At 45.9% G+C, this 23,639-nt stretch overlaps 1 protein-coding gene across 21 annotated transcripts in view; it reads right to left on the bottom strand.

Moving 5' to 3' along the window:
- Positions 1–23,251, bottom strand: part of LOC101130871 (protein FAM153B) — a 44,726-nt gene extending 21,475 nt beyond the window's left edge. For 11 of the 21 annotated variants that reach the window (XM_055386275.2, XM_055386283.2, XM_055386284.2 and 8 more), the window contains exons 1-10: positions 22,930–23,251; positions 13,563–13,706; positions 11,297–11,355; positions 10,404–10,428; positions 7,518–7,597; positions 7,024–7,048; positions 3,898–3,968; positions 3,414–3,438; positions 2,236–2,306; positions 1,749–1,773 (exon numbers count right to left, since the gene is read on the bottom strand). In XM_055386275.2, the coding sequence (XP_055242250.1) occupies positions 1,749–1,773; positions 2,236–2,306; positions 3,414–3,438; positions 3,898–3,968; positions 7,024–7,048; positions 7,518–7,597; positions 10,404–10,428; positions 11,297–11,355; positions 13,563–13,706; positions 22,930–23,251 (847 nt within the window). Of the gene's footprint in view, positions 1–1,748; positions 1,774–2,235; positions 2,307–3,413; positions 3,439–3,897; positions 3,969–7,023; positions 7,049–7,517; positions 7,598–10,403; positions 10,453–11,296; positions 11,356–13,562; positions 13,707–15,822; positions 16,083–21,831; positions 21,980–22,929 lie in introns of those variants that run through there. The other 10 variants (XM_055386293.2, XM_055386297.2, XM_055386294.2 and 7 more) reach the window with 5 other exon arrangements.
- Positions 23,252–23,639: the final 388 nt, after the last annotated feature.

Below are 23,639 nucleotides of genomic sequence, written 5' to 3'. Positions count from 1 at the left end.
GCACACCACACAGTGTTTCCCTGGAGCATCGACGGCTTCTCCTTCCTAATCTGACCTGAGCTAACTTGCCCTCCCTTCTTGGTCCCCTAGAGGTCATTTCCTCCCCAGGATCCACATGTCCTGCCGCTGTGTATTTTGTCCCTCCTAGAATTATTATTATTATTATTTTTGAGATGGAGTTACTCTCTTCTTGCCCCGGCTGGAGTATAATTGTGCAATCTCAACCCACCACCACCACTTCTGCCTCCCAGGTTCAAGTGATTCTCCAGCCTCAGCCTCCTGAGTAGCTGGGATTATAGGCATGCATCACCATGCCCGGTTAATTCTGTATTTTTAGGAGAGATGGGTTTTCTCCATGTTGGTCAGCCTGGTTTCGAACTCCTGACCTCAGGTGATCCACCAGTCTTGGCCCCCCAAAGTGCTGGAATTACAGGTGTGAGCCACCACGCCTGACCAGAATATTCTGTACTAGAAACAAAGCAACCTTTCTTCAATGAGGAGATTAATTCTATCAAAATATTCTATGTATTCACTAACCTTTTGTTTTAAAGAAGACTAAACCAAGATTTGAAAATACTCAATTATCCTACCATTTAAAGATGACTGCTACTTGGCCCGTGATGTTTGTCCTTCTGCTCTTCCTTTTAACACAGTGTGTGTGTGCCATGGGACCTGCTGCTGCTCATGCTCACACTGGCTCCAGCACTAGGACAGCCCATCATGGGGGCAGCAGGTGGGGGTGCTGAACCTCTCCAACCCAGCTGTGTAGAAGAGTCCAGCAGAGAAGATGAGCACCAGGATAACACTCAAGTTTTTCCTTCGGTTCTTATTTGGTGCTGTGTCTTGGGTGTGTGTGCTGAACTGCAGCATATGTAAGGCTTGTGGAGATTATGCCATTAAATACAATATAACACGCCTGATTATTTTCTGCTTTGGATCAGGAGATGAGAAAATAACACAGCACTGCAGCCAAAAGCCTGACCTCTCAATGTCTGTTTCCCATTTGTCACCACACCAAAGTCCACTGTAAAATGTACTTATTCCTACACTGAGTTACGTGACCATTGAGACAATCCTATATGAGAGACAGTGTTTGGGATTTCTGAAGGCCATCCAACTTCCATATGCACACATAGGTGCTAAAACTCTCTGGCATAACAACAAATTATACCTGAACCATGTGATTACTTCAGAGCAGTAGCCCATGGCATCAACCTTCCACCCACTCCTGAGTTCACCTCTGCCTCTTGCACTGAGGAGATAAAGCGCTTGGCAAATTCATCTCTGCACTATCTCCAACTGCGTACTGGGGATATTAAACTGGCCTTCGGCTACAGCTGTGGTGGAGGATAAATGGGCAGATTGATGTTAAGGTGTGCAGTGGTAATGGAATTTTTATTTACAACACTCATCTTTGTGTTGAGCTGTGCACATGGAAGCATGCTATCTGGAGAAATGTACACATCCTCCCAAAGACATTCATAATCACTATACACAGACTCTCTCCTTATACCCGCCCCCCACCCTGATGCACCTCATTGGATTTCATAAAATGACACGGCAGCTAACAGAGACTACGTAGGATGGTCACCACTCCTCAGTACACTCTTAGAAATTTCTTCCCAAACCTCATTTTCCGACAGGAAGCTCCAATGAGAGTGGTTCTCCAGAAAAAGCAGGCAAGAACGTGTCACCTTTCTCAACACTTAGATTTTTCCTTAGCAAAAAGGCGATCCCAGAATACGTACCATTGGTTTGGGTGCCTGCGTCTGCCTGCGTTTAGAGAAAGAAAAACACCATGAGGGTAAGATCATGCTGTCTGTGTGCACAGGTCTTTTCTAAACTTGGTGCTATTAGAAAACCAGATGGGAAATTCTGGTGGAGGCAATGGCCACAAAAATAAAGCCTAGAGAACATCTGTAGAAAGGCACCAGGTTTTTGTGCAAGATTATTTAAAATTTATTTTGGTTGCAAATTCATAATTCTCAAAAAGGTTTTTCTCCTGAGGACAATGCTTGCTGACATAGTTTGTAACTGAAGCTGTCATCTATGAATGCCATCTTCAATCAGTTCTTAGTTAGTAATGAATTCTCATTTTACATTTTCCCACCAAGAAATTCTGTAAGTCATCTATAATGTACATGGCAGTAAGATTTTCCTATCTTTGTTCAAGTGAAATTGAAAGAAACCTAGGAAAATGAAATTCCCCTTTCAGACAAAAAAAGAACAACTTACATGGGCAACAGTGAGGAGACTCTCATTGGATGCTTCAGGTAGATATTCTGCTACAAACTCCTCTAGATGATCTAGGAGAAATAGGGTAAGTGTCACTGCATGGATTCCGCTGAGGGAATCCCTCGGGTTGTATTGGGTGGTGTGGACATGAGGCTGGCATGTGTGAAGAAGGTGGGCTACCCCAGACGGAGCCGCAGGCCCTTTCTCCTTGGTGGTGCAGGCAGGCAAATGAGACAACGAGGAAAGCCATGGGAACTAGAGCCTTGGTCCTCTGGCTAACGCAAGCTCAGCAATGGCACTCAGCTGATCTCAAAGATGGCACACCATAGGGGCAGGCTGTGCTTCCCTACAACGTCTCAGGTTCCTCCTTCCTAATCTGACCTGAGCTAACTTGCCCTCCCTTTGTGATCCCTTCTGAGGTCATTTCCCCCTCAGGATCCACATGTGCTGCTGCTGTTCATCATCCCTCCTAAAACATTTTGTACTGCATAAAAGCAACCTTTCTTCAAAAAAATTTAACCTTTGGTGATCAAGCCTGGCAACTACTCTGTGTCTGGCCTGACCCTGAAGTCAAAAAAACTTATGACTTCACTGAACCTTTGAGTCAAACGGAATTAAACCAAGATTTGAAAATGCTCAATTATCCTACCATTTAAAAATGACCCGCACTTAGCTTATTTGTCCTTCCACTCTTCCTTTTCAACACGATGTATGTGTCCATGGAGTCAGTTGCTGCTCATGCTCACGCTGACTCCAGCACTAGGACAGACCATCATGGGGGGCAGTAGGTGGGGGCGCTAACACTCTCCAAACTAGCTGTGCAGGAAATCCCACTGGGGTGATGGACACCAGAATAACACCCCAATTCTTCCTTGAGCTCTTATTCTGCACTGTGTATTGGATGTGTGGGCTGAATAAGGGCATGTGGAACACTTGTGGCCATCATGTTATTAAACATAGTAGAATATGTCCCTGATTGTTCTCTGCATTTTTTTTTTTTTGAGATGAAATCTCACTCTGTTGCCCAGGCTAGAATGCAGTGCCATGATCAAGGCTTAGGTGCAGCAAACTACCATGACACATTTACACCGATGTAACAAAGCTGCATGTTCTACACATGCATCCTAGAATTGCAAGCAAAATAAAAACAATAAAAAGAGTAAACCCAGAATACATACCTTCTGATGCAAAGCGTACACTTCTCTGCAAATAGAGAAAAGAAAAACATTATGAGAGTCAGACCACACTGTGGCCTGTGTGCACAGGTCTTTTCTGCATTGTTGACATTATAGAAAACCCAATGGAAATAGTGAAAATAGTCAACACAAGGGCCCCAAATTAAAGCCTAGAGGGCACGTGGAAAGGCACAAGTTTTCTGTGCATGATTTCCAAGTTTAATTTCATTGCATGTTCATTGCATGATTAGTTTCAAGAAGAAAGCACTTCTCCTATGGAAAATGCTTACTGCCCTAGAGTTTTTAAGTGAACCTGTCATCTTGAATTCATTCTTGCTGGTAATTGACTCTGACTTTACAGCTGCCCACCAAGACATTCTGTAAGTCATCTATAATGTACATGGTAAGATGATCATCTCTTATCTCAATTTCTATGGAAACTAAGAGAAATAAAATTCCCACCTCAGATAAACAAAAAAGACTTTACCTTGACAGAGCCTGGCAATGTCTCCGAGAGTATCTCGGGTGGACGCTCGCATGATGAGCTTTCGTCATGTTCTAGGAAACACAGAGTAATTGTCAGCACGTTGGGTGCACTGAAGGAATCCGTCAGGCAGACTCGTGCTAAAAACACGGGGCTGGCACATGTAGACAAGGGGGGTTAACTGCAAAAACGGACCTCCTGCCAGAACATCCTCCTTGGTGATGAAGCAAGGTCAATGAGACCATCAGGAAAGCCACGGAAGACAGAGCCTTGGCAGCACAGACATGCACTGCTGATGCCATGGCAGTGTCTCATCACTCCCCTATGCGTTTTGAGGCCTGGGAAATTTCCACTTTCCTGTTGAAATGTGACAATGTCATTTATCTTTCCTGGGTCTACATATGCCTCTCTTGCACTTTCCATTCATTTTATTGAACTTCAGACATTGTTGTGGTAAAACATATACAAAATTTATTATTGTAATCATTCAGTGCACACTTCAGGAACAGACAGACCAGAACCGCAGGGGCAGAGAAGAGAAAACCTCACTGTTTGAGGAGCCCACCCTCTTCTCCCCGACCCTGGATTACAACCCATGCAGGTAACTGGGTAAGTGTGGGAACCCGGAGACTATAGAAAATGAGCAGAAAGTTTTTGCACACTTGTGCTAGATCTCAGAACAGGAATGCAGGCATCGGAACATCACTGGGGCCCAAGATGGGCTGCCCAGAGCTGAGCTCTGGGATGAGAAAGAAGGAGGAGGACACAGTCCCTGCCCTCCCAGTGACCAGCCATGGCCAGGATTCCTCCACCTGTGAGTAGGAGACTACAGACTTTGGGACTGATGATTGCAAGGCTGTCTCAGAGAAACCGATCTCTTATGGATCACACGGGAGGGTTGCAAGGACCACCTAAACTCCAGGGCAGCCCCTCTCCCTTTGTTGAGTTCAGCCTGCCTTAGAGCAAGGTCCCCTCCTCGCCTCCTCCAACACTAGCATTGGGCAGCTGCCCTGCCTGGGAGCTGAGGCTCCCTCCAGTAAAACGGAACTCTGGGCCAGGACACTCTTGGCCAATAGTAGCTACACAAGGACCACCTGTCCAGCGACTCCCAGAAGCTGATCTTTGTCCCAGCCACAGGGTGATCAAGCCTGGCAACTACTCTGTGTCTGGCCTGACCCTGAAGTCCATCCCTAATGATCATGTCCTCTCTGGGCTAAGTTGAACATTTCAGGAACTCACTCCTGTTCTCTGTCTCTCACTAATTTCTGGTGGTGCCATTGCTGTCAACACACAGGGAGATGGAGAAGACAAGAAACAAGAAAGTAGCTCCTCTGTCCAGGCTTTTGGGAAGATGGCCAATGTTCAGGCCAGCCATGAAGTCGGAGCTCAACTCCTCCTTCAGATGAGGCTTGAACATTCCGGCCGCGCCCAGGTGATGTAGAACTGACTCTCCTGATGCTGCACCTTGGCTTCCCTCGTGGCTTTGCTGCCCTCATGCCTTCCTTCTGCTCCTCCAAATCATGTTCCTCTGCAGGCCCAGGCCAAGGCTGTAGCCTGCTCTCTCTCGCATAGAGCCCAACGGGCAGCTGTCTATGAATTTTTACAGCCCCAATGTTGGTAACACTGATTTGTACCTTTAATCACTCACAGCAGAAAGCCCACTGAGTACCACAAAAAACTATATTCTAGAGATTAAAGATGACTAGGGGAATCGGGTTATGAGGAGACAGTTTCTGAGGTCAGTGAAGGACATTTTAAAATCACACCAGCCTGATTGTTTTACAATGTGGGATAAGTAATGACACCTACACAGCAATCAAATTTGATTTATACACAGTAAGTTTCCACCAAATGCATACTCCAAGAAAAAACTCAAGCTAAATTTGGCTGAGTTTATATTCCTATTCACCGAAACCAACTGCGTTCACTTGTTTTTTTTTTTGTTTTTTTTTTGCAACAGCCTTCAGAAACAAACAAGCACCTTTGCCAACAGTCGGTTGAATGGGGACATCGTGGAGCCTCTGCAGTACCACAGTCGAGTTTGCTTTCCCACCTGCAGTGCATGAGCCACCCTCCATCATGCTAGGAAGGCAAGTGCTCACCCTGCCTCTCAGACCCTAGGGCAAACCCCTTGGTTTTCTTTTCATGTTGCTCTTTCTGAGCTGAGCACACAGAAACCATGACTAGGCTGAGGGATACAAGGCTGAAACTCTATATGACCCTGGAATTATCCATTCTGGGCCCCATTATCTTATGGTCAATATGAGGCCTCAATGGAGAAAGTTGGGGTGATTTCACCCCAACCCCACCTGCAGGCTCCTCTCTTCTCAGTTTCCCAGCAGAACTCGCTGTAGCATGAGGCTGCTCCAGGGTCTAAATGCACAGGAAGAAGCCCTGCCCCACTCTCCCTGCTCAAGATGGGTGGTGGAGGGTCAATTCTGAGGGCTTTGGTAGATAAAAGGCTTGTAAAGGAGGGAAGGGGCTAGAGTGAGGTGTCATGACCACTCCAGTGGCAGAGGAAATAGAAAGGCCTGTGAAGAGGTGAGGTTTATTAGAAAATAAAGTATAGCAGGGAATTCCGAATGAAAAAATAAAATCAGCAGAGATCCTGACACAGTCCTGTTCTATGGGTGCGCAGTGAGAATTTGCCTGGGTGTCGAGAGGATTTCTTTTAGGTTAATTAAAGTGTCCTGTGCGTGAAATAAACTGTACACTTTGGAAGCTTACAAGTTAATTTTTTCATGTGCCTGCAACAGGACTGCAACGGTGACGGAAATCTCTGTTGAGAATGTGGACGCTAGAAAATCCGGGGATATGTAGTACGGAAACCCACACACACCCCCCCAGACACACTGACCACGGCACCACATGAATTCACAAAAGACATGAGCAGGCCCCTTGCACGGGATCCCACCCCACCTTCAGAGAACACAGTTGCTCCCAGGGGCTGCAGAATGTGGCCACTGTTTCTTATCTAGAAAAACCATTTCTCCCATCACAGTCTAGGTCCTCATTCACAACATGAAGCTCAGCTCAGGCTGCCCGTCTACAGGAAAGCCAGTGAGACAGGGCTGCATTCCTCAACATCTGGATTACTCATCAGTATGAGAGGGGTTCCCCAATACGTACCACATTGTGGAACTCCCAAGGATGTCTGTAACGACAGAAAATAAACTGCTATGAGCATCAGACCATGCTGTGTCCTGTGAGCACAGGACTTTTCTTCACTTAGTGACATTAGAAAACAAGATGGAAAACCAGTGTTCAAAGGAACCCCAAAGAAGAACAGAGCAAATCAACTCATACTAAAGACACACATTTTTCTCAGAGGATATTTCCTCTCAAGTCCATGTTGGTTGGCAAGTAACTGATTTTGCTCCAAAGAGAGAACAAAATTAGTAAGGCAAAAGCTCCCTGCCCCACAATGTGTGACTGATGCTGTCATTTTCTCCCACTGTCTTAAATCAAGCCTCAGTGGGGACAGACTCTCACTTACCATTTCCCCCCAAGGGCACTGTGTAACTAAGATACATATTGTCAGGTTCTCATATCTTAATTTAATCCAAATAAGATAAAGCTAAGAAAGCAACAGTTTTTTCTCAGACAAATCCAGGTGGCCTGACCTTCATCGCCTCTTGGTACTTCTTCCATATGCTGTATAGGTGGAGCTCCCGTAGTCGCCGTATTTGCCGTTTCATCTCAACTAGGAGGATACAGAGTGACCGTCAGCACCTTGGTGGTGGTGCTCATGAACAATTCGGTAACACTGCTTGAGGTGGGTTTGGGAGGAGGGTAGCAGGCACAGGAGAGATGCAGGAAGAAAGGGAATCAGGGCCTTTGGCTTCCTAGCTCCAGGCCGCCTCATAAACATATAATAGCCAATCTCAAACAGTGCCCACCTCGCAGTGCAGGCTGTGTGTCCCTGGCAGCCTCTTAGGGCTCCTCCTTCCTAATGTGAACTGAGCTAACTTGCCCTCTTATTGATCCCTGCCAAAGTCATTTCCTCCTCAGAATCCACATGTGCTGCTGATCTGTTTATCATCCCTTCTAGAAGATTTTGTACTAAACAAGAAGTAAGCTTTCTTAAAATAGGAGATTTAATTCTAGCCAAAAGATTTTATTAGTAACTTTCTGTTACAAGGCAAATAAACCGAGATTTGAAAATACTCTATTATCCTACCATTTAACGATGACCCCTACTTAGCATGTGATATTTGTTCTTCCGCTCTTCCTTTTCAACACCATGTGTGTGCACCATGGAGTTCACTGCTGCTCATGCTCACACTGACTCCAGCACAGAGACAGTCTGTCATGGGGAGCAGTGAGGCGGGGCAAGGGGTGGGCACCGACCCTCTCCAACCCAGCTGTGCAGGAGATTCCAGCAGGGAAAATGGGTGCCAGGCTAACACCCAAGTTGAGTCTTGAGATTTTATTGGATGCTATGTGTTGGGATTGGTTTCCACTGAATTTCTAAGACTTGCGGTGATTATCTCATTAAATACAATAGAGTATGGCACTGATTATTGTCTGCTTTTGAACAGGAGCTGAGGAATGACCTCAATGCTGTAGACCAAAAGCCTGAGGACTCTGTGTGTTTTACATTAATGATCACACTAAAGCCCACTGTGCAATGTACCTACTCAAACAAACCCTGGGTTAGCTGACCATTGACACCATCCGATAATGATAGTGTTTGGGATCTGAATAGGTTTTCATTCTCCCACATGCACACAGAAGTGCTGGAATAACTTGGCCTAGCAAGAAATTATACCAGGGCTTTGTGACAAATTCAGTGTAGTAGCCCATGGCATTAACCTTCCACTCATTCCCGAGTTCACATGTGCCTCTTCCATTTAAAAGACCAAGAGCTTGGGAAATTCAACTCTGCAGCATGTCCATCTGAGGACTGCGGATATTAAACTTATCTTCAGGTACAGCTGTGGTGGACGATGAATGGGTAGCTGAGTAGCTGGTATTACAGACATGTGCTCCCTGAGTAGCTGGTATTACAGACATGTGCTTCCTGAGTAGCTGGTATTAGAGACATGTGCTCCCATGCCAAGCTAATTTTGTATTTTTAGTAGAGATGGGGTTTCTCCATGTTGATCAGGCTGGTCTTGAACTCCTGACCTTAGGTGATCCGCCCTCCTTGGCCTCCCAAAGCACTGGGAGTACAGGCATGAGCCACCATCTCCAGCCAGAACATTTTGTATGAGGTAAAAAGCAACCTTTCTTCAAAGAGGTGATATAATTCTAGCCAAAATATTCTACATATTCACTAACCTTTTGTTTCAAAGAAGACTAAACCAAGATTTGAAAATACTCAATTATCCTACCATTTAAAGATGACCTCTACTTGGCCTGTGATATTTGTCCTTCTGCTCTTTCTTTTAACACAGTGTGTGTGTGTCATGGGGCCCGCTGTTGCTCATACTCACACTGGCTCCAGGAATGGGACAGCCCTTCATAGGTGACAGCAGGTGGAGGCGCTGACCCTCTGTTACCCAGCTGTGCAGAGATTCCAGCAGACGAGATGGGCACCAGGCTAACAGCCAATTGGCTCTGTGAGATCTTGTTGGGTGCTGTGTCTTGGGTATGTGTGCTACTGAATTGGAGCATTTCTAACGTTTCTGGTGATGATCTCATTAAATATAATAGAATATATCTCTGAATGTTCTCTGCCCTTGACCAGGAACTGAGGAATACCCCATCACTTAAGACCAAAGGCCTGGCAGCTCCCTCTGTATGTTTCATATTAATGACCGCACCCAAGTTCACTGTACAATGAACCTACTCAAACTCTGGGTCAGCTGACCATTGAGACCATTCTATTGTGGTATACAGTGCTGGAGATCTTTATAGGCCAACATACTTCCACATACACATAGATGCTAAGGACTCTCTGACATGGTGACAAGTTACACCAGGGCCATGCTATAACTTCAGACTAGTAGCCCACAGCATCACCCTTCCACCCATTCCCGAGTTCATCTATGCCATTTCCATTTAGGAGACCAAAAGCCTGAAAAATTCATCTCTACATCATCTCCATGTGAGGACTTGGGATATTAAACTTACCTTCAGCTACAGCTGTGGTGAGGAATGAATGGGTTGATTTTTTGCAAAAATGCAGTGGTGATCAAATTTTGTTTCTAGAATATCAGTCTTTGTGTTGTGCTTTGCATATGGGAATGTATTTTCTGGGGAAAAGCACACAAACTCGCAGAGACATTCACAATCATTCCACATTGACTCATTCCTCCATACCTCCCAACTCTGATTCACAACACCCTCTTCTATCCAAATGACCCTGTTCCTTCCAAGCACCAGAGTCAACGGTCACATTTCTTGACCAGGTTCTTCACTTGTCAAGACAAAAGTGCTTGAGCCACATTTCTGGCAGGAAGTTCAAACCAGAGTGGCTCTCCAGAAAAAATGAGGCAAGAAAGTGTCACCTTTGTCAACACTAGAATTTTTCCTCAGCATAGGGGTGATTCCAGAATACGTACTGTCTCTCTCTGTGTCTTTGTCCACCTGCATTTAGAGAAAAACAAAACACTACAAGGGTCAGACCATGCTGTGTCCTGTGTGCACAGGTTTTCCTTTTCCCTCCCTCCCTTCCTTCTTTTCTCTTTCTTTCTTTTTCTTTCTCTTTCTTTCCTTTCTTTTCTTTCTTTTTCTTTCTTTCTCTTTTTCTCTTTCCTTCCTTCTTACTTTCCCTTCCTTCTTTCTCTTCCTTCTTCCCTTCCCTTCTTCCTTCCTTCCTGCCTCTCTCTCTCTCTCTCTCCCCTACTCCCTCTCTCCCTTCCTCTCTCCCTTTCTTTGCTGGAATTTCACTCTGTCACCCAGGCTGGAGTACAGTGTCATGATCATGGCTCACTGCAACATCCGCCTCCTGGCCTCAAGCGATCCTGCTCCCTTAGCCTCCCCAGTAGCTGAGATTACAGTAGCCGGTCAGCATGCCCAGCTAATTTTTGTATTTTTAGTAGAGATGGGGTTTCACCATACAAGTCTTTTCTTTACTTGGTGACATTAGAAAAGCAGATGGGAGACAGTGGTTGAGGCAATGGTCCTAAAGCCTCAAAGACACTTCTGGAAAGGCACAAGATTTTTATGCAAGACTTTCAAGATTGTTTTGGTTGTATAGTCACAATGTTGTAAGAAGAAAGCTTTTCCCCTAAAAAAATTCTTTCTGCCATACAGTTCATAACTGAAGGTGTCATCTAAGAATGCCATCTGAGATCATTTCTTACCTGGTAATGACCCTCACATTTTCCCACCAAAATATTCTGTAAGTCATGTATAAGGTACATGGTAAGATTTTCATATCTCAATTCAAATAAAATAAAAAAGAGCCAAGAGCAACAAAATTTCCATCTCAGAAACATAAAGAAGAACTTACCGTATGAACGCCCAGGACATCTTCAGATGAAGCTTCCTGCACCAGGTCCTCATCGTAATCTAGGAAACACAGAGTAACTGTCATCATGTTGGTTCCACTGAAGGAATCCCTTAGGCAACCTTGGATGCTAAGGACAGGGGGCTGGCATGTGTAAAGGAGATGGGTTAAGGGTAGAAACTTGGCTGCCACTGGGACACACTCCTGGGTGATGAGGGAAGGCAAATGAGACCATCAGGAAAGCCACAGAAGTCAGGACCTGGTTCTCTGGCTAAGCCCCCACACCACTGCGAAAAAGGCAGAGTTCACACAGGGTGGCACACAAATGCACTGCTGATTTCGTGACAGTGTCCCATCACCCCCTTGTGCATTTCGAGGCCTGGTAAATTTCTTTTGTTGTTGAAATGTTATAATGTCATTTATCTTTCCTTGATCTACATATGCTCCTCCTGTACTTATCATCCACTTAATTGGCTTTAAAATCAGTATTGTGGCCAAAATACATCGTATTTATTATTTTAATAATCAAGTGCACACTTCAGGGGCACCAGTGCCATTCACAATTCTGTGCAGTAAACTAAATGTAATCCAAATCCAGATGTCTTACTTTCCACCTTAGGAAACTAGAGAAAAAAGTATAGTGTAATGTAAACCAGGCAACCCTCCTCCCCCAAAATATAACAATATTTGCAGAAATCAATGTAATAGAAATAATAAAATAAAGAAACTCAACAAAACTAAAAACTGCTTCTTAGAAAAGATCAATAGAATTGGTAAACCTCCAGCCAGGCTAATCACAAAGAAAATACAGAAGACACGACGTACAAACAATATGAATAGAAGAGGAATTATCCTTGCTGATCCCATGATCATTAAGAAAATAATAACAATACTTTCAACAAATCTATGCCTGCAATTTTTTAAGTGCAGGAGTGAAAGTCTATTGAAAAGTTTGAGAGTAGGAATGACAGGAAGCACAGTAGCCTTTGATGAGAACCAAGCAGGCAACTTGTCAGATTCAAGTGTCTACACCCACAAATTTCCTAGCTTAGATGAAATGGACAAATGCCTTCAAAGGGAGAAACTACCATAACCACCCAAAGGAGAGATAGATAATCTGAGTAGGCCTCTATCATTATAGAATTTAATCAGGAAGTAATAACTTAAAAAAAAAAAGCCCACATAATTGTACTGGTGAATTCTACCTAACACAATGGAAGACATAGTCTTACCAGCAAGTGATCAAAATTCTACATATTTACCCAGCTAAATTAGAAAATTATGTTCATCTTAAAATCTGCACAAGAATGTGGGCAGCTTTATTCATAATTACCCAAATTGGAAGCAGCTGAGATGGTCTTCAGGCAGTGAGTGAACCAACTAACCCTGTTCGATGAAACCAATGGACTATTGTTCACTGATAAGAATTATTAAGCTGTTAAGCTTCAAAACGATACAAAAGATCTTACATGTATATTGCTAAGTAAAATAAATTAGTTATACGTAGCTACATACTCTATGATTCCAACTCTGTAAAATTCTGGAAAAGGAAACCTATAGAGGCAGTAAAATCATCCATAGTTGTCAGGAATCCTCAGAAAAGGAGAGGAATTAGTAGATGCAGCTCAGGTCATGTTTAGGATGTGAAATTATTCCGTCAGGGTGACAAAAGACATTGTCAGTTTGTCAAAACCCATAGGCTGGACAACACAGAGTGAACCTTGATGCTAACCCTAGATTTCTGTTCATAAGAATGTATCACTATTGGCTCAGTCACTGATGCTAACCTTGGACTTCTGTTCATAAGAATGTATCACTATTGGCTCAGTCATTGTTATGAGCGTTATCACACTCACAAAGACGGGATCACCAAAAAACACGGAGGAAGGTGGGTTTATGGAAATTTTTGTTGCCACTTCCTCCATTTTTCGGTTACTTCCAAATAGTTTGAAGTGATGTCCATTACTTTACAAACCTGGCAACACTGTCTCAGAAAAAGATCCTTTTTAATTAATGTTTTAACAATCAGCAAAATGTCTACAGTTTGCACTGAGATGTTATTTACTATTAAAAGTAAACCCAAATCTGGAATGGAAATACACCTTTACTCCTCTGGTTGTAGCACTAGTGATTGACTTAACACATTTAAATATGCACACATGAAATAAAGAATATAGCATCGCAATTTTATAATTGTCTGAAATATGAGACACTGAAGAATCTAGAAATCATATCATGAATGAACGGAATGACTGAATTTCCACAACACCTTCCATTGATGCAACTCTAGGGTATATATGGCCGGGATGCCAGTGATACCAGTGATAGCTGATTTTCTTCTCACGCTCGCGGTGGCAGACGGTGGATTCCCCTGGCATCCTAGGATACACTATTTCATCCTCGTCACAACACACTGGGAAATGAATTAAAATAAAGACAGGTGTTGGTGTCTTGCCGCAAAAGATCAGAGAAATGAGTAATTATTTATTCACAGCTTAAATGTTTGATTCCATTGTTCATCATCTGCAGAGCAAAGCCCTCTGAATCTGAGTTGGGCTTCAGAAAGACTTGCACTGTGGGTTGCACATATAAGTGTGCAGGCAAATGCCTGTATTGAGATGAGACATTACAGAAAGGTAGTAGATTGGAGTGACCAAGAGCATAGGGTCCAGAGCATAGGATCTGAGCTCAGGGACTTCTGAGAAGCTGCTAGAACCTGAGGAAGTTCTATAGATCCCTCTGTGCCTCCTAATGGCCTACGTTATGTTAAAAGGGTAAGAATAGTTAAATGGACCTAAAGCCTTAAAACGGGTGCTTCCTAAGTGCCATAAAGTGTTCAATTATTTCATATCTGGAAGAATAAGCCAGGCCCTTGGTAGTGGTTAATAGAGAAGCCACTTGGGGGACTCCAGGGCAGTGGAGGCTAAAATTCTTTTCATTCTTGACATGGGTCTCATGCTTTAGAACTCGTGAAAAGTTTTTGTTTGAATTTCCTGTGATGCCCACATCGGCCCAGAGAGATGGGCAGAGCAGGGGCTGCCACTCAGAGTTGACGGTTCAGGGAAGTGAAATGAAGAGATTGGAAGCAACCTGCCTAGGGTCACAACACTGACGAATGATAGATCTGGGACGAGAATTTGGTTGGTTTTCTGGGGACAGAGATCCCTGAATACCTGAGGCCTCTAAATCATGGCCTGGACCCTGAACCTGGAGCTCTTTCCACTCCCTTTCTCAATCCTCCTGCACCAAGGGCTCTTCAGGAAGGTTGATGTATTTGGAAGAGGTGGTGAGTCCAGAAAAAAGCCAAATCATTTAACAAAACAAAACTCCTGTCTCTAGGTTTTAACTCCTGGGCTAAAATATGGCACTTTCCTGCAAACGAAGCCTCTCTGAGGAACAAATTCAAATGTCTGGTCATCCTACCCATTGCCCTGTATTGTCAGCTGTCTGGCAGTGAGCACCCCTCCATGACCAACTGACCACAGCAAGGGACCAAGTTCTGCTTGGCACCCAAGGTAGTTCGGAACTTAGGACATTCCAAACTAACTACCACTTGATGGCTGTGCCAAGAATAAACTTCCCTTCAACTGAACCATTCTGAAGAAGCAATTAATGGCAATTAACTGAAAATGTGGCCCCCCAGTGGATTTTTCAGCAGTTTATTCTGTATCTAGTCTATGAAAGTGTGTGTGTGGCGGGGGAGGCCGGGTGTGGTGGCTCCCACCTGTATCCCAGCACTTTGGGAGGCCAAGGTGGGCAGATCACAAGGTCAGGAGTTCAAGACCAGCCCGGTCAATATGGTGAAACCCTGTCTCTACTAAAAATACAAAAATTAGCCAGGCATGGTGGCAGGCACCCGTAGTCCCAGCTACTTGGGAGGCTGAGGCAGGAGAATTGCTTGAACCTGGGATGCAGAGGTTGCAAAGAGCTGAGATTGTGCCACTGCACTCCAGCCTGGGTGACAGAATGAGACTCTGCCAAAAAAAAAAAAAGAAAAAAAAGAAAAGTCCAGGCACTGTGGCTCATGCCTGTAATCCCATCACTTTGGGAGGCCAAGGAAGGTGGATCAGGAGGTCAGGAGTTCAAGACCTCCCTTGCCAACATGGTAAAACCCTGTCTCTACTAAACATACGAAAACTAGCCAGGCGTGGTGGCGGATGCCTGTAATCCCAGCTACTCAGGAGGCTGAGGCAGGAGAATTGCTTAAACCTGGGAGGTGGAGGTTGCTGTGAGCCATTATCACACCACTGCATTCTAGCCTAGGCAACAGAGCAAGACTCTTCCAAAAAAAAAAAAAAAAAATTGGCATTGGAAACAGTGTATTTTCTAGAGAAAAGTATTTGAGGCAAAAATCTTGATAGAAGAATAAAAAAACACAAATTGAGTAATAAAACTCTGAAACATATTTATAAATCTGTAGACAAATAGGAGCTGGGGAAATAAAAAAAAATCAGAATGACATTTAACGTACAGGAAAACTGGCTCATCTGAAGAAATTGCAGTCAGAAGATGGAAATGAACATACATACCTTCAAGAAAACAACTATAAACACATCCCATTGTGAGTCCTCTGAGACAACTAAGCTGCGTTTACTGCCAACGTTCAGTTGCCAGAATGGCAGTTAAAATGAAAGGCAAGACCTATATCATCAGATCACCTCAGCAACAGGTCACAGTAGAATTTTCGCAAGCATCCATGTCACAATATGGGACCCAACTGCTGTGATCTAGACCAGTCCATTGTCACATCGACAAGGGGTCACTTAGACTCCATGTTTCATTTCAAAAACTGAATCTCAGACACACAGTATTATTCTATGTGTATGAAACAAACATTAAAGGAGGAAAAAGATTTGCCTCTCAAATATATTTGATAGTGAAAATTTCAGGGTAAAGATAAGAAAAGCTAATACATTGAGAATAAAGGGAGATTCCAGGCTTGATGTGAAATGCCTTCCCCACCAATTTCTACTATTCCTGAGTCACCAGAGAGTCCTAGCTTCAACAATTCTAAACTAGCTCCAAATTACATTTAAAATGCATTAGTGTAACTTCAATTTTAAAGCCAATCTCTAACAATATAATTCATAGTAATAAAAAAAGATATGATTCAGTACAACTTTCCATCACTGTTGATTCATCACAAGTTTTAAGAACTATTAAATCAAATGGGTCATTAATGAGGCACAAAAACTGCATTAATAGGGGGGTGGAGCCAAGATGGCCGAATAGGAACAGCTCCAGTCTGCAGCTCCCAGTGTGAGCGATGCAGAATACGAATGATTTCTGCATTTCCAACTGAGGTACCAGGTTCATCTCATTGGGGATTGTCGGACAGTGGGTGCAGCGCACCGAGTGTGAGCCGAAGCAGGGCAAGGCATTGCCTCACCCAGGAAGTGCAAAGGGTCAGGGAATTCCCTCCCCTAAGCCAAGGAAAGGGATGACAGACGGCACCTGGAAAATCAGGTCACTCCCACCCTAATACTGCGCTTTTCCAATGGTCTTAGCCAACGGCACACCAGGAGATTATATCCTGCACCTGGCTCGGAGGGTCCTATGCCCATGGAGCCTCGCTCATTGCTAGCACAGCAGTCTGAGATCAAACTGCAAGGCTGCAGCGAGGCTGGGGGAGGGGTGCCTGCCATTGCCCAGGCTTGAGTAGGTAAACAAAGTGGCTGGGAAGCTCTAACTGGGTGGAGCCCACCGCAGCTCAAGGAGGCCTGCCTGCCTCTGTAGACTCCACCTCTGGGGGCAGGGCATAGCCAAACAAAAGGCAGCAGAAACCTCTGCAGACTTAAATGTCCCTGTCTGACAGCTTTGAAGAGAGTAGTGGTTCTCCCAGCACACAGTTTGAGATCTGAGAATGGACAGACTGCCTCCTCAAGTGGGTCCCTGACCTCCAAGTAGCCTAACTGGGAGGCACCACCCAGTAGGGGCAGACTGACACCTCACATGGCCGGCTACTCCTCTGAGACAAAAATTCCAGAGGAACAATCAGGCAGCATCATTTGCTGTTCCTCAATATTCGCTGTTCTGCAGCCTCCACTGCTGACACCCAGGCAAACAAGGTCCGGAGTGGACCTCCAGCAAACTCCAACAGACCTGTAGCTGAGGGTCCTGGCTGTTAGAAGGATAACTAACAAACAGAGAAAGGACATCCACACCAAAACCCCATCTGTATGTCACCATCATCAAAGACCAAGGGTAGATAAAACCACAAAGATGGGGAAAAACAGAGCAGAAAAACTCAAAATTCTAAAAATCAGAGTGCCTCTCCTCCTCCAAAGGATTGCAGCTCCTCACCAGTAACGGGACAAACCTGGATGGAGGATGACTATGACAAGTAGAGAAGAAGGATTCAGATGATCAAACTTCTCCGAGCTAAAGGAGGAAGTTCAAACCAATGGCAAAGAAGTTAAAAACCTTGAAAAAAGATTAAATGAATGGCTAACTAGAATAACCAACGCAGAGAAGTCCTTAAATGACCTGATGGAGCTGAAAACCACGGCATGAGAACTATGTGACAAATGCACAAGCCTCAGTAGCCGATTCGATCAACTGGAAGAAAGGGTATCACTGATGGAAGATCAAATGAATGAAATGAAGCGAGAAGAGAAGTTTAGAGAAAAAAGAATAAAAAGAAGCAAACAAAGCCTCCAAGAAATATGGGACTATGTGAAAAGACCAAATCTGCGTCTCATTGGTGTACCTGAAAGTGACGGGGAGAATGGAACCAAGTTGGAAAACACTCTGCAGGATATTATCCAGGAGAACTTCCCCAATCTAGCAAGGCAGGCCAACATTCAAATTCAGGAATACAGAGAATGCCACAAAGATACTCCTCGAGAAGAGCAACTCCAAGACACATAATTGTCAGATTCGCCAAAGCTGAAATGAAGGCAAAAATGTTAAGGGCAGCCAGAGAGAAAGGTCGGGTTACCCACAAAGGGAAGCCCATCAGACTAACAGCTGATCTCTCGGCATAAACTCTACAAGCAATGACAATGAAAGCCAAAATTAACAAATGGGATCTAATTAAACTAAAGAGCTTCTGCACAGAAAAGAAACTACCATCAGAGTGAACAGGCAACCTACAGAATGGGAGAAAAATTTTTGCAATCTACTCATCTGATAAAGGGCTAATATCCAGAATCTACAAAGAACTCAAACAAATTTACAAGAAAAAAACAACCCCATTAAGAAGTGGGCAAAGGATACGAAGAGACACTTCTCAAAAGAAGACATTTATGCAGCCAACAGACACATGAAAAAATGCTCATCATCGCTGGCCATCAGAGAAATGCAAATCAAAACCACAATGACATACCATCTCACACCAGTTAGAATGGTGATCTTTAAAAAGTCAGGAAACGACAGGTGCTGGAGAGGATGTGGAGAAATAGGAACACTTTTACACTGTTGGTAGGACTGTAAACTAGTTCAACCATTGTGGAAGAGAGAGTGGCGATTCCTCAGGGATCTAGAACTAGAAATACCATTTGACCCAGCCATCCCATTACTGGTATATACCCAGAGGATTATAAATCATGCTGCTATAAAGACACATGCACACGTATGTTTATTGCGGCACTATTCACAATAGCAAAGACTTGGAACCAACCCAAATGTCCAACAATGATAGGCTGGATTAAGAAAATGTGGCACATATATACCATGGAATACTGTGCAGCCATAAAAAATGATGAGTTCATGTCCTTTGTAGGGACATGGATGAAATTGGAAACCATCATTCTCAGTAAACTATTGCAAGAACAAAAAACCAAACACCGCATATTCTCACTCATAGGTGGGAATTGAACAATGAGATCACATGGACACAGGAAGGGGAATATCACACTCTGGGGACTGTTGTGGGGTGGGGGGAGGGGGGAGGGATAGCAATGGGAGATATACCTAATGCTAGATGACGAGTTAGTGGGTGCAGCGCACCAGAATGGCACATGTATACATATGTAACTAACCTGCACAATGTGCACATGTACCCTAAAACTTAATGTATAATAAAAAAAAAAAGAAAAGAAAATGTGGCACATACACACCATGGAATACTGTGCAGCCATAAAAAATGATGAGTTCATGTCCTTTGTAGGGACATGGATGAAGCTGGAAACCATCATTCTCAGCAAACTATCGCAAGGACAAAAAACCAAACACCACATGTTCTCACTCATAGGTGGTAATTGAACAATGAGAACACATGCACACAGGAAGGGGAGCATCACACACCGGGGCCTGTTGTGGGGTGGGGGGTGGGGGGAGGGATAGCATTAGGAGACATACCTAATGTTAAATGACAAGTTAATGGGTGCAGCACACCAACATGGCACATGTATACATATGTAACAAACCTGCACGTTGTGCACATGTACCCTAAAACTTATAGTATAATAAACAAAAAATAAAAAATAAAAAAAACCAAAAAAAACTGCATTAACATAGATGTTGCAATTTTTTTCAGGAATTATCTAATTGAAGGGGTGGTTAACAGAATTTGGGAAGGAACACATATTACCTGTGTAAATGGAGAATTTTAATTGTCAACACTGAATAGAAAATTGGGCAGGTGTGCACATATATATATACACATATATGAGAGAGAGTGAGAAAACTCAATTAAAAAATACTAGACCACAGATTTATATCTCTTAATGCCAAATTGGGAAATACTTTTTTTTTTTTTTTTTTTTTTTTTGAGATGGAGTCTCGCTCTGTCGCCCAGGCTGGAGTGCAGTGGCACGATCTCGGCTCACTGCAACCTCTGCCTCCCAGGTTCACGCCATTCTCCTGCCTCAGCCTCCTGAGTAGCTGGGACTACAGGCGCCCGCCACTGTGCCCAGCTAATTTTTTGTATTTTTAGTAGAGACAGGGTTTCACCGTGTTATCCAGGATGGTGTTGATCTCTTGACCAAGTGATCCACCCTCCTCGGCCTCCCAAAGTGTTGATATTACAGGCGTGAGCCACTGTGCCCAGCCCCTGGAAAATACATTTTTAAAAACAGAATATGTTAGGAAGAATAAAAAGGAATGAGCATAAGGCTTTCCTTCCTGGTGCCACCTAAGTGTTCACAGTAAATGAAAATCAATGAGTCTTTTACACTGGTAGCCAAAGTCCTTTGACAAAGCTTTGTCACGGTGTCAGTGCTATATGATTGTTCAATTAATAAATCTGGAAAGATGTGCAGAAACTTAACAGTTGTTACTTCCAGAGGCAGAAGCTGGCAGGCTACAGAAGAGGAAAAGACAAGTCCAGATTTCGGTGTGCATTCTTCTGTACCTCGTGAATGTCCTACAAGTGTGTTATTCCTGATGTCTTTACTGTGATTATTTTTAAATAAAAAAAACTAATACCCCCAAATGCTGGTAGAAAACAAACATTTCAATTTGCTAATGCTTCACAGGGACAAGAATTCAGGTAAGACACAGAAAAGATAGCTTATTGGTCCTTGTTGCTGTCTGGGGACTGCAGAGAAGTCTTATGGAGCGGGACTGAATCCACAGCAGGAGGTTGGAATCATCTGGATATGCCGTCATGCACAGGTCTGCAGAGGAACTTGGGCTTGGCTGGAGAACTTACACGACTACCACCCACACTTCCACACCCGCTCAGCCCAGCTGCAGCAGCTTGGCCAAGATAATGGGCGCTCCTGCTCAAACGAGATTTCCCAGCTTTTGCGGAGTTCATCACCAGCCTCGCTAGCAGCGAATTCCCACTTCTATGCAAAGGAAACTGCCAACGAGGTTCCAACCAATTTTTTTTTCCTAGAGTGAGGCCTGGCCGGAAAAGGGCAGGCCATCCTAGTGGCCTGTGAATGACCTTGTGAGGGTCACCAGGCCCCCTCGGCTGCAGGGCTCCAGAGCCCTCCCCTGGCCGACTACATCATACACTGGCCCTAGCCTGGGGTGATGAGGCCAAGGCATCACCAGCTTTGACCCTGGTGCCTCTGGCCTGGGCAACTGTCCCCTGTGCACTCAGCAATGCACATGCTAATTTAATCCAATCTGTCAGCCCAGGCACCTGGAGCTGAAATGGCCTGCCCGCTTTTGCCCCACCCCAGCCCCTTTTCTTTTCTTTTTTTTTTTTTTTTTTTTTGAGACGGAGTCTTGCTTTGTCGCCCAGGCTGGAGTGCAGTGGCGCGATCTCGGCTCACTGCAAACTGCACCTCCCGGGTTCACGCCATTCTCCTGCCTCAGCCTCCCGAGTAGCTGGGACTACAGGCGCCCGCCACCATGCCTGGCTAATTTTTTTTTTTTTTTTTGTATTTTTAGTAGAGACGGGGTTTCACCGTGTTAGCCAGGATGGTCTCGATCTCTTGACCTCGTGATCCGCCCGCCTCGGCCTCCCAAAGTGCTGGGATTACAGGCCTGAGCCACCGCGCCCGGCCGACTCACGGTATTTTTTGATAGAGGAATGAGTTCTCTCATTAGGCACCTCCTATAATGTATATAACATCATGTTTTAAACGTGTAGGTTAAAAATAACACTGTGTATGCTTAGCTTTGTGAGTTAAATCACTCACATTCTCCACCAAGCGCTCCAGCTGGGGAATTATGAGGGAGGAAGAGCAGCTGAGGCTCTGTTTGGCACCACCCCTCTGAGGGTGCCCTCCGAGGCCCCATCCCAGGGGCTGCGGGGAAGCCGGGCCTGGGGACCCCCTCCCACCCTGGGCTGAGCCCCCACCCCACTGCCTGTGCTGCCTGTCCCCAGCTTCCAGGTCTCTGCTCCTGCACGCCAGGCAGCGCTCCACCTCCGCGGCTTCGCCCTTGACAGCGCCCTGTGGATCTTCCGATTCGGTACCCCGAACCCCTGTAGACGTGGCCTAGGGAGCCCCGGACCGCCGGCCCCTGCGGCTCCCAAAGCCGAAGAACTTCTTCAAGGTGGTGAGTTGGGGGCTCAGACCCCCAACCACTGGCTCCTGAGCCGCGGCAGCTCCGTGTCACCTTTTCACTCCCCCTCGCCCCACACCCAGCCCCAAATCCCCAATCCAACTCCAAATCCCCTATCCAACCGCCAATCCGCGATCCAACCCCCAATCCGCGATCCAACCCCCAATCCGCGATCCAACCGCCAATCCGCGATCCAACCGCCAATCCGCGATCCAACCCCCAATCCGCGATCCAAACCCCAATCCGCGATCCAAAAGCCCAATCCGCGATCCAACCCCCAATCCGCGATCCAAACCCCCAATCCGCGATCCAACCCCCAATCCGCGATCCAACCCCCAATCCGCGATCCAACCCCCAATCCGTGATCCAACTCAAAATCCCCGATCCAAATCCCAATCCGCGATCCAACCCCCAATCCGCGATCCAAACCCCAATCCGCGATCCAAAAGCCCAATCCGCGATCCAACCCCCAATCCGCGATCCAAACCCCCAATCCGCGATCCAACCCCCAATCCGCGATCCAACCCCCAATCCGCGATCCAACCGCCAATCCGCGATCCAACCGCCAATCCGTGATCCAACCCCCAATCCGCGATCCAACCCCCAATCCGCGATCCAAACCCCAATCCGCGATCCAACCCCCAATCCGCGATCCTACCGCCAATCCGCGATCCAACCCCCAATCCGCGATCCAAACCCCAATCCGCGATCCAAATCCCAATCCGCGATACCAAGTCTGCGATCTAGCCCAGAATCCGCGATCCCGCCTGGTCCACCCTTCAGCAGCGACACTGGCGGCCTCCGACCTCTCAGACCTAGTGAGCCTCGCAAAGCCGTTAGGCGCGCGCCTGCACCGCGGGGGCCGCCCGGCTCCCGGAAGCCGCAGGTGCAGGCGCCGCTGGGCTCGCGGGTTCTCCTGGGCTGGCCCGGGCTGCCCCAGGACCACGGACGGAAAATCGCAGGCGCGCGGCCCACCCCGCCTGAAGGGGAGGGCCCGTCTGGCCGTGTAGCCCGCCCCTTTCCTCCTTCCGAAGAGAGATCTGGTGCTGGCATGGGCACCCCGCGGCCACCGGGGTGGCTTCCCGGATGAGCCTGGCTTCAGCGCTGACGCTCTGGCCCTGGGGGCTGCCTGGCTGGTGTCAGGTAGCGGAAGACGCCTGGAGAGTCACTCGCTCCTTCCCCCACCCGCCCCCACCGCTGCTCGTGCCAGGACGCGCAGTTTGCAGTTGCAGCTCTGGCACTGGCGCGGGATGGCGGAGCTTCCCTTGGATGGCGTCAGGGTCACCGAGTGCACAGCCTACCTGGTCTGAGGGTCTGCTCCTCCTGGACACCTCTCCGGATCCTGATCCCTGGCGCTGGGCAATCCACAGGATGAGACTCATCGGCTGCTGGCGAAGCCGACCGCCTGACTTTGCTGCCTGGGCGGCTGGCCCCGGGATCC

The sequence above is a fragment of the Gorilla gorilla genome, chromosome 4 (assembly GCF_029281585.2).
Source record: "Gorilla gorilla gorilla isolate KB3781 chromosome 4, NHGRI_mGorGor1-v2.1_pri, whole genome shotgun sequence".
NCBI lineage: Eukaryota > Metazoa > Chordata > Mammalia > Primates > Hominidae > Gorilla > Gorilla gorilla.
The sequence above is the reverse complement of the archived record's forward strand: the minus strand, read 5'-3'. Positions and strand labels throughout refer to the sequence as shown.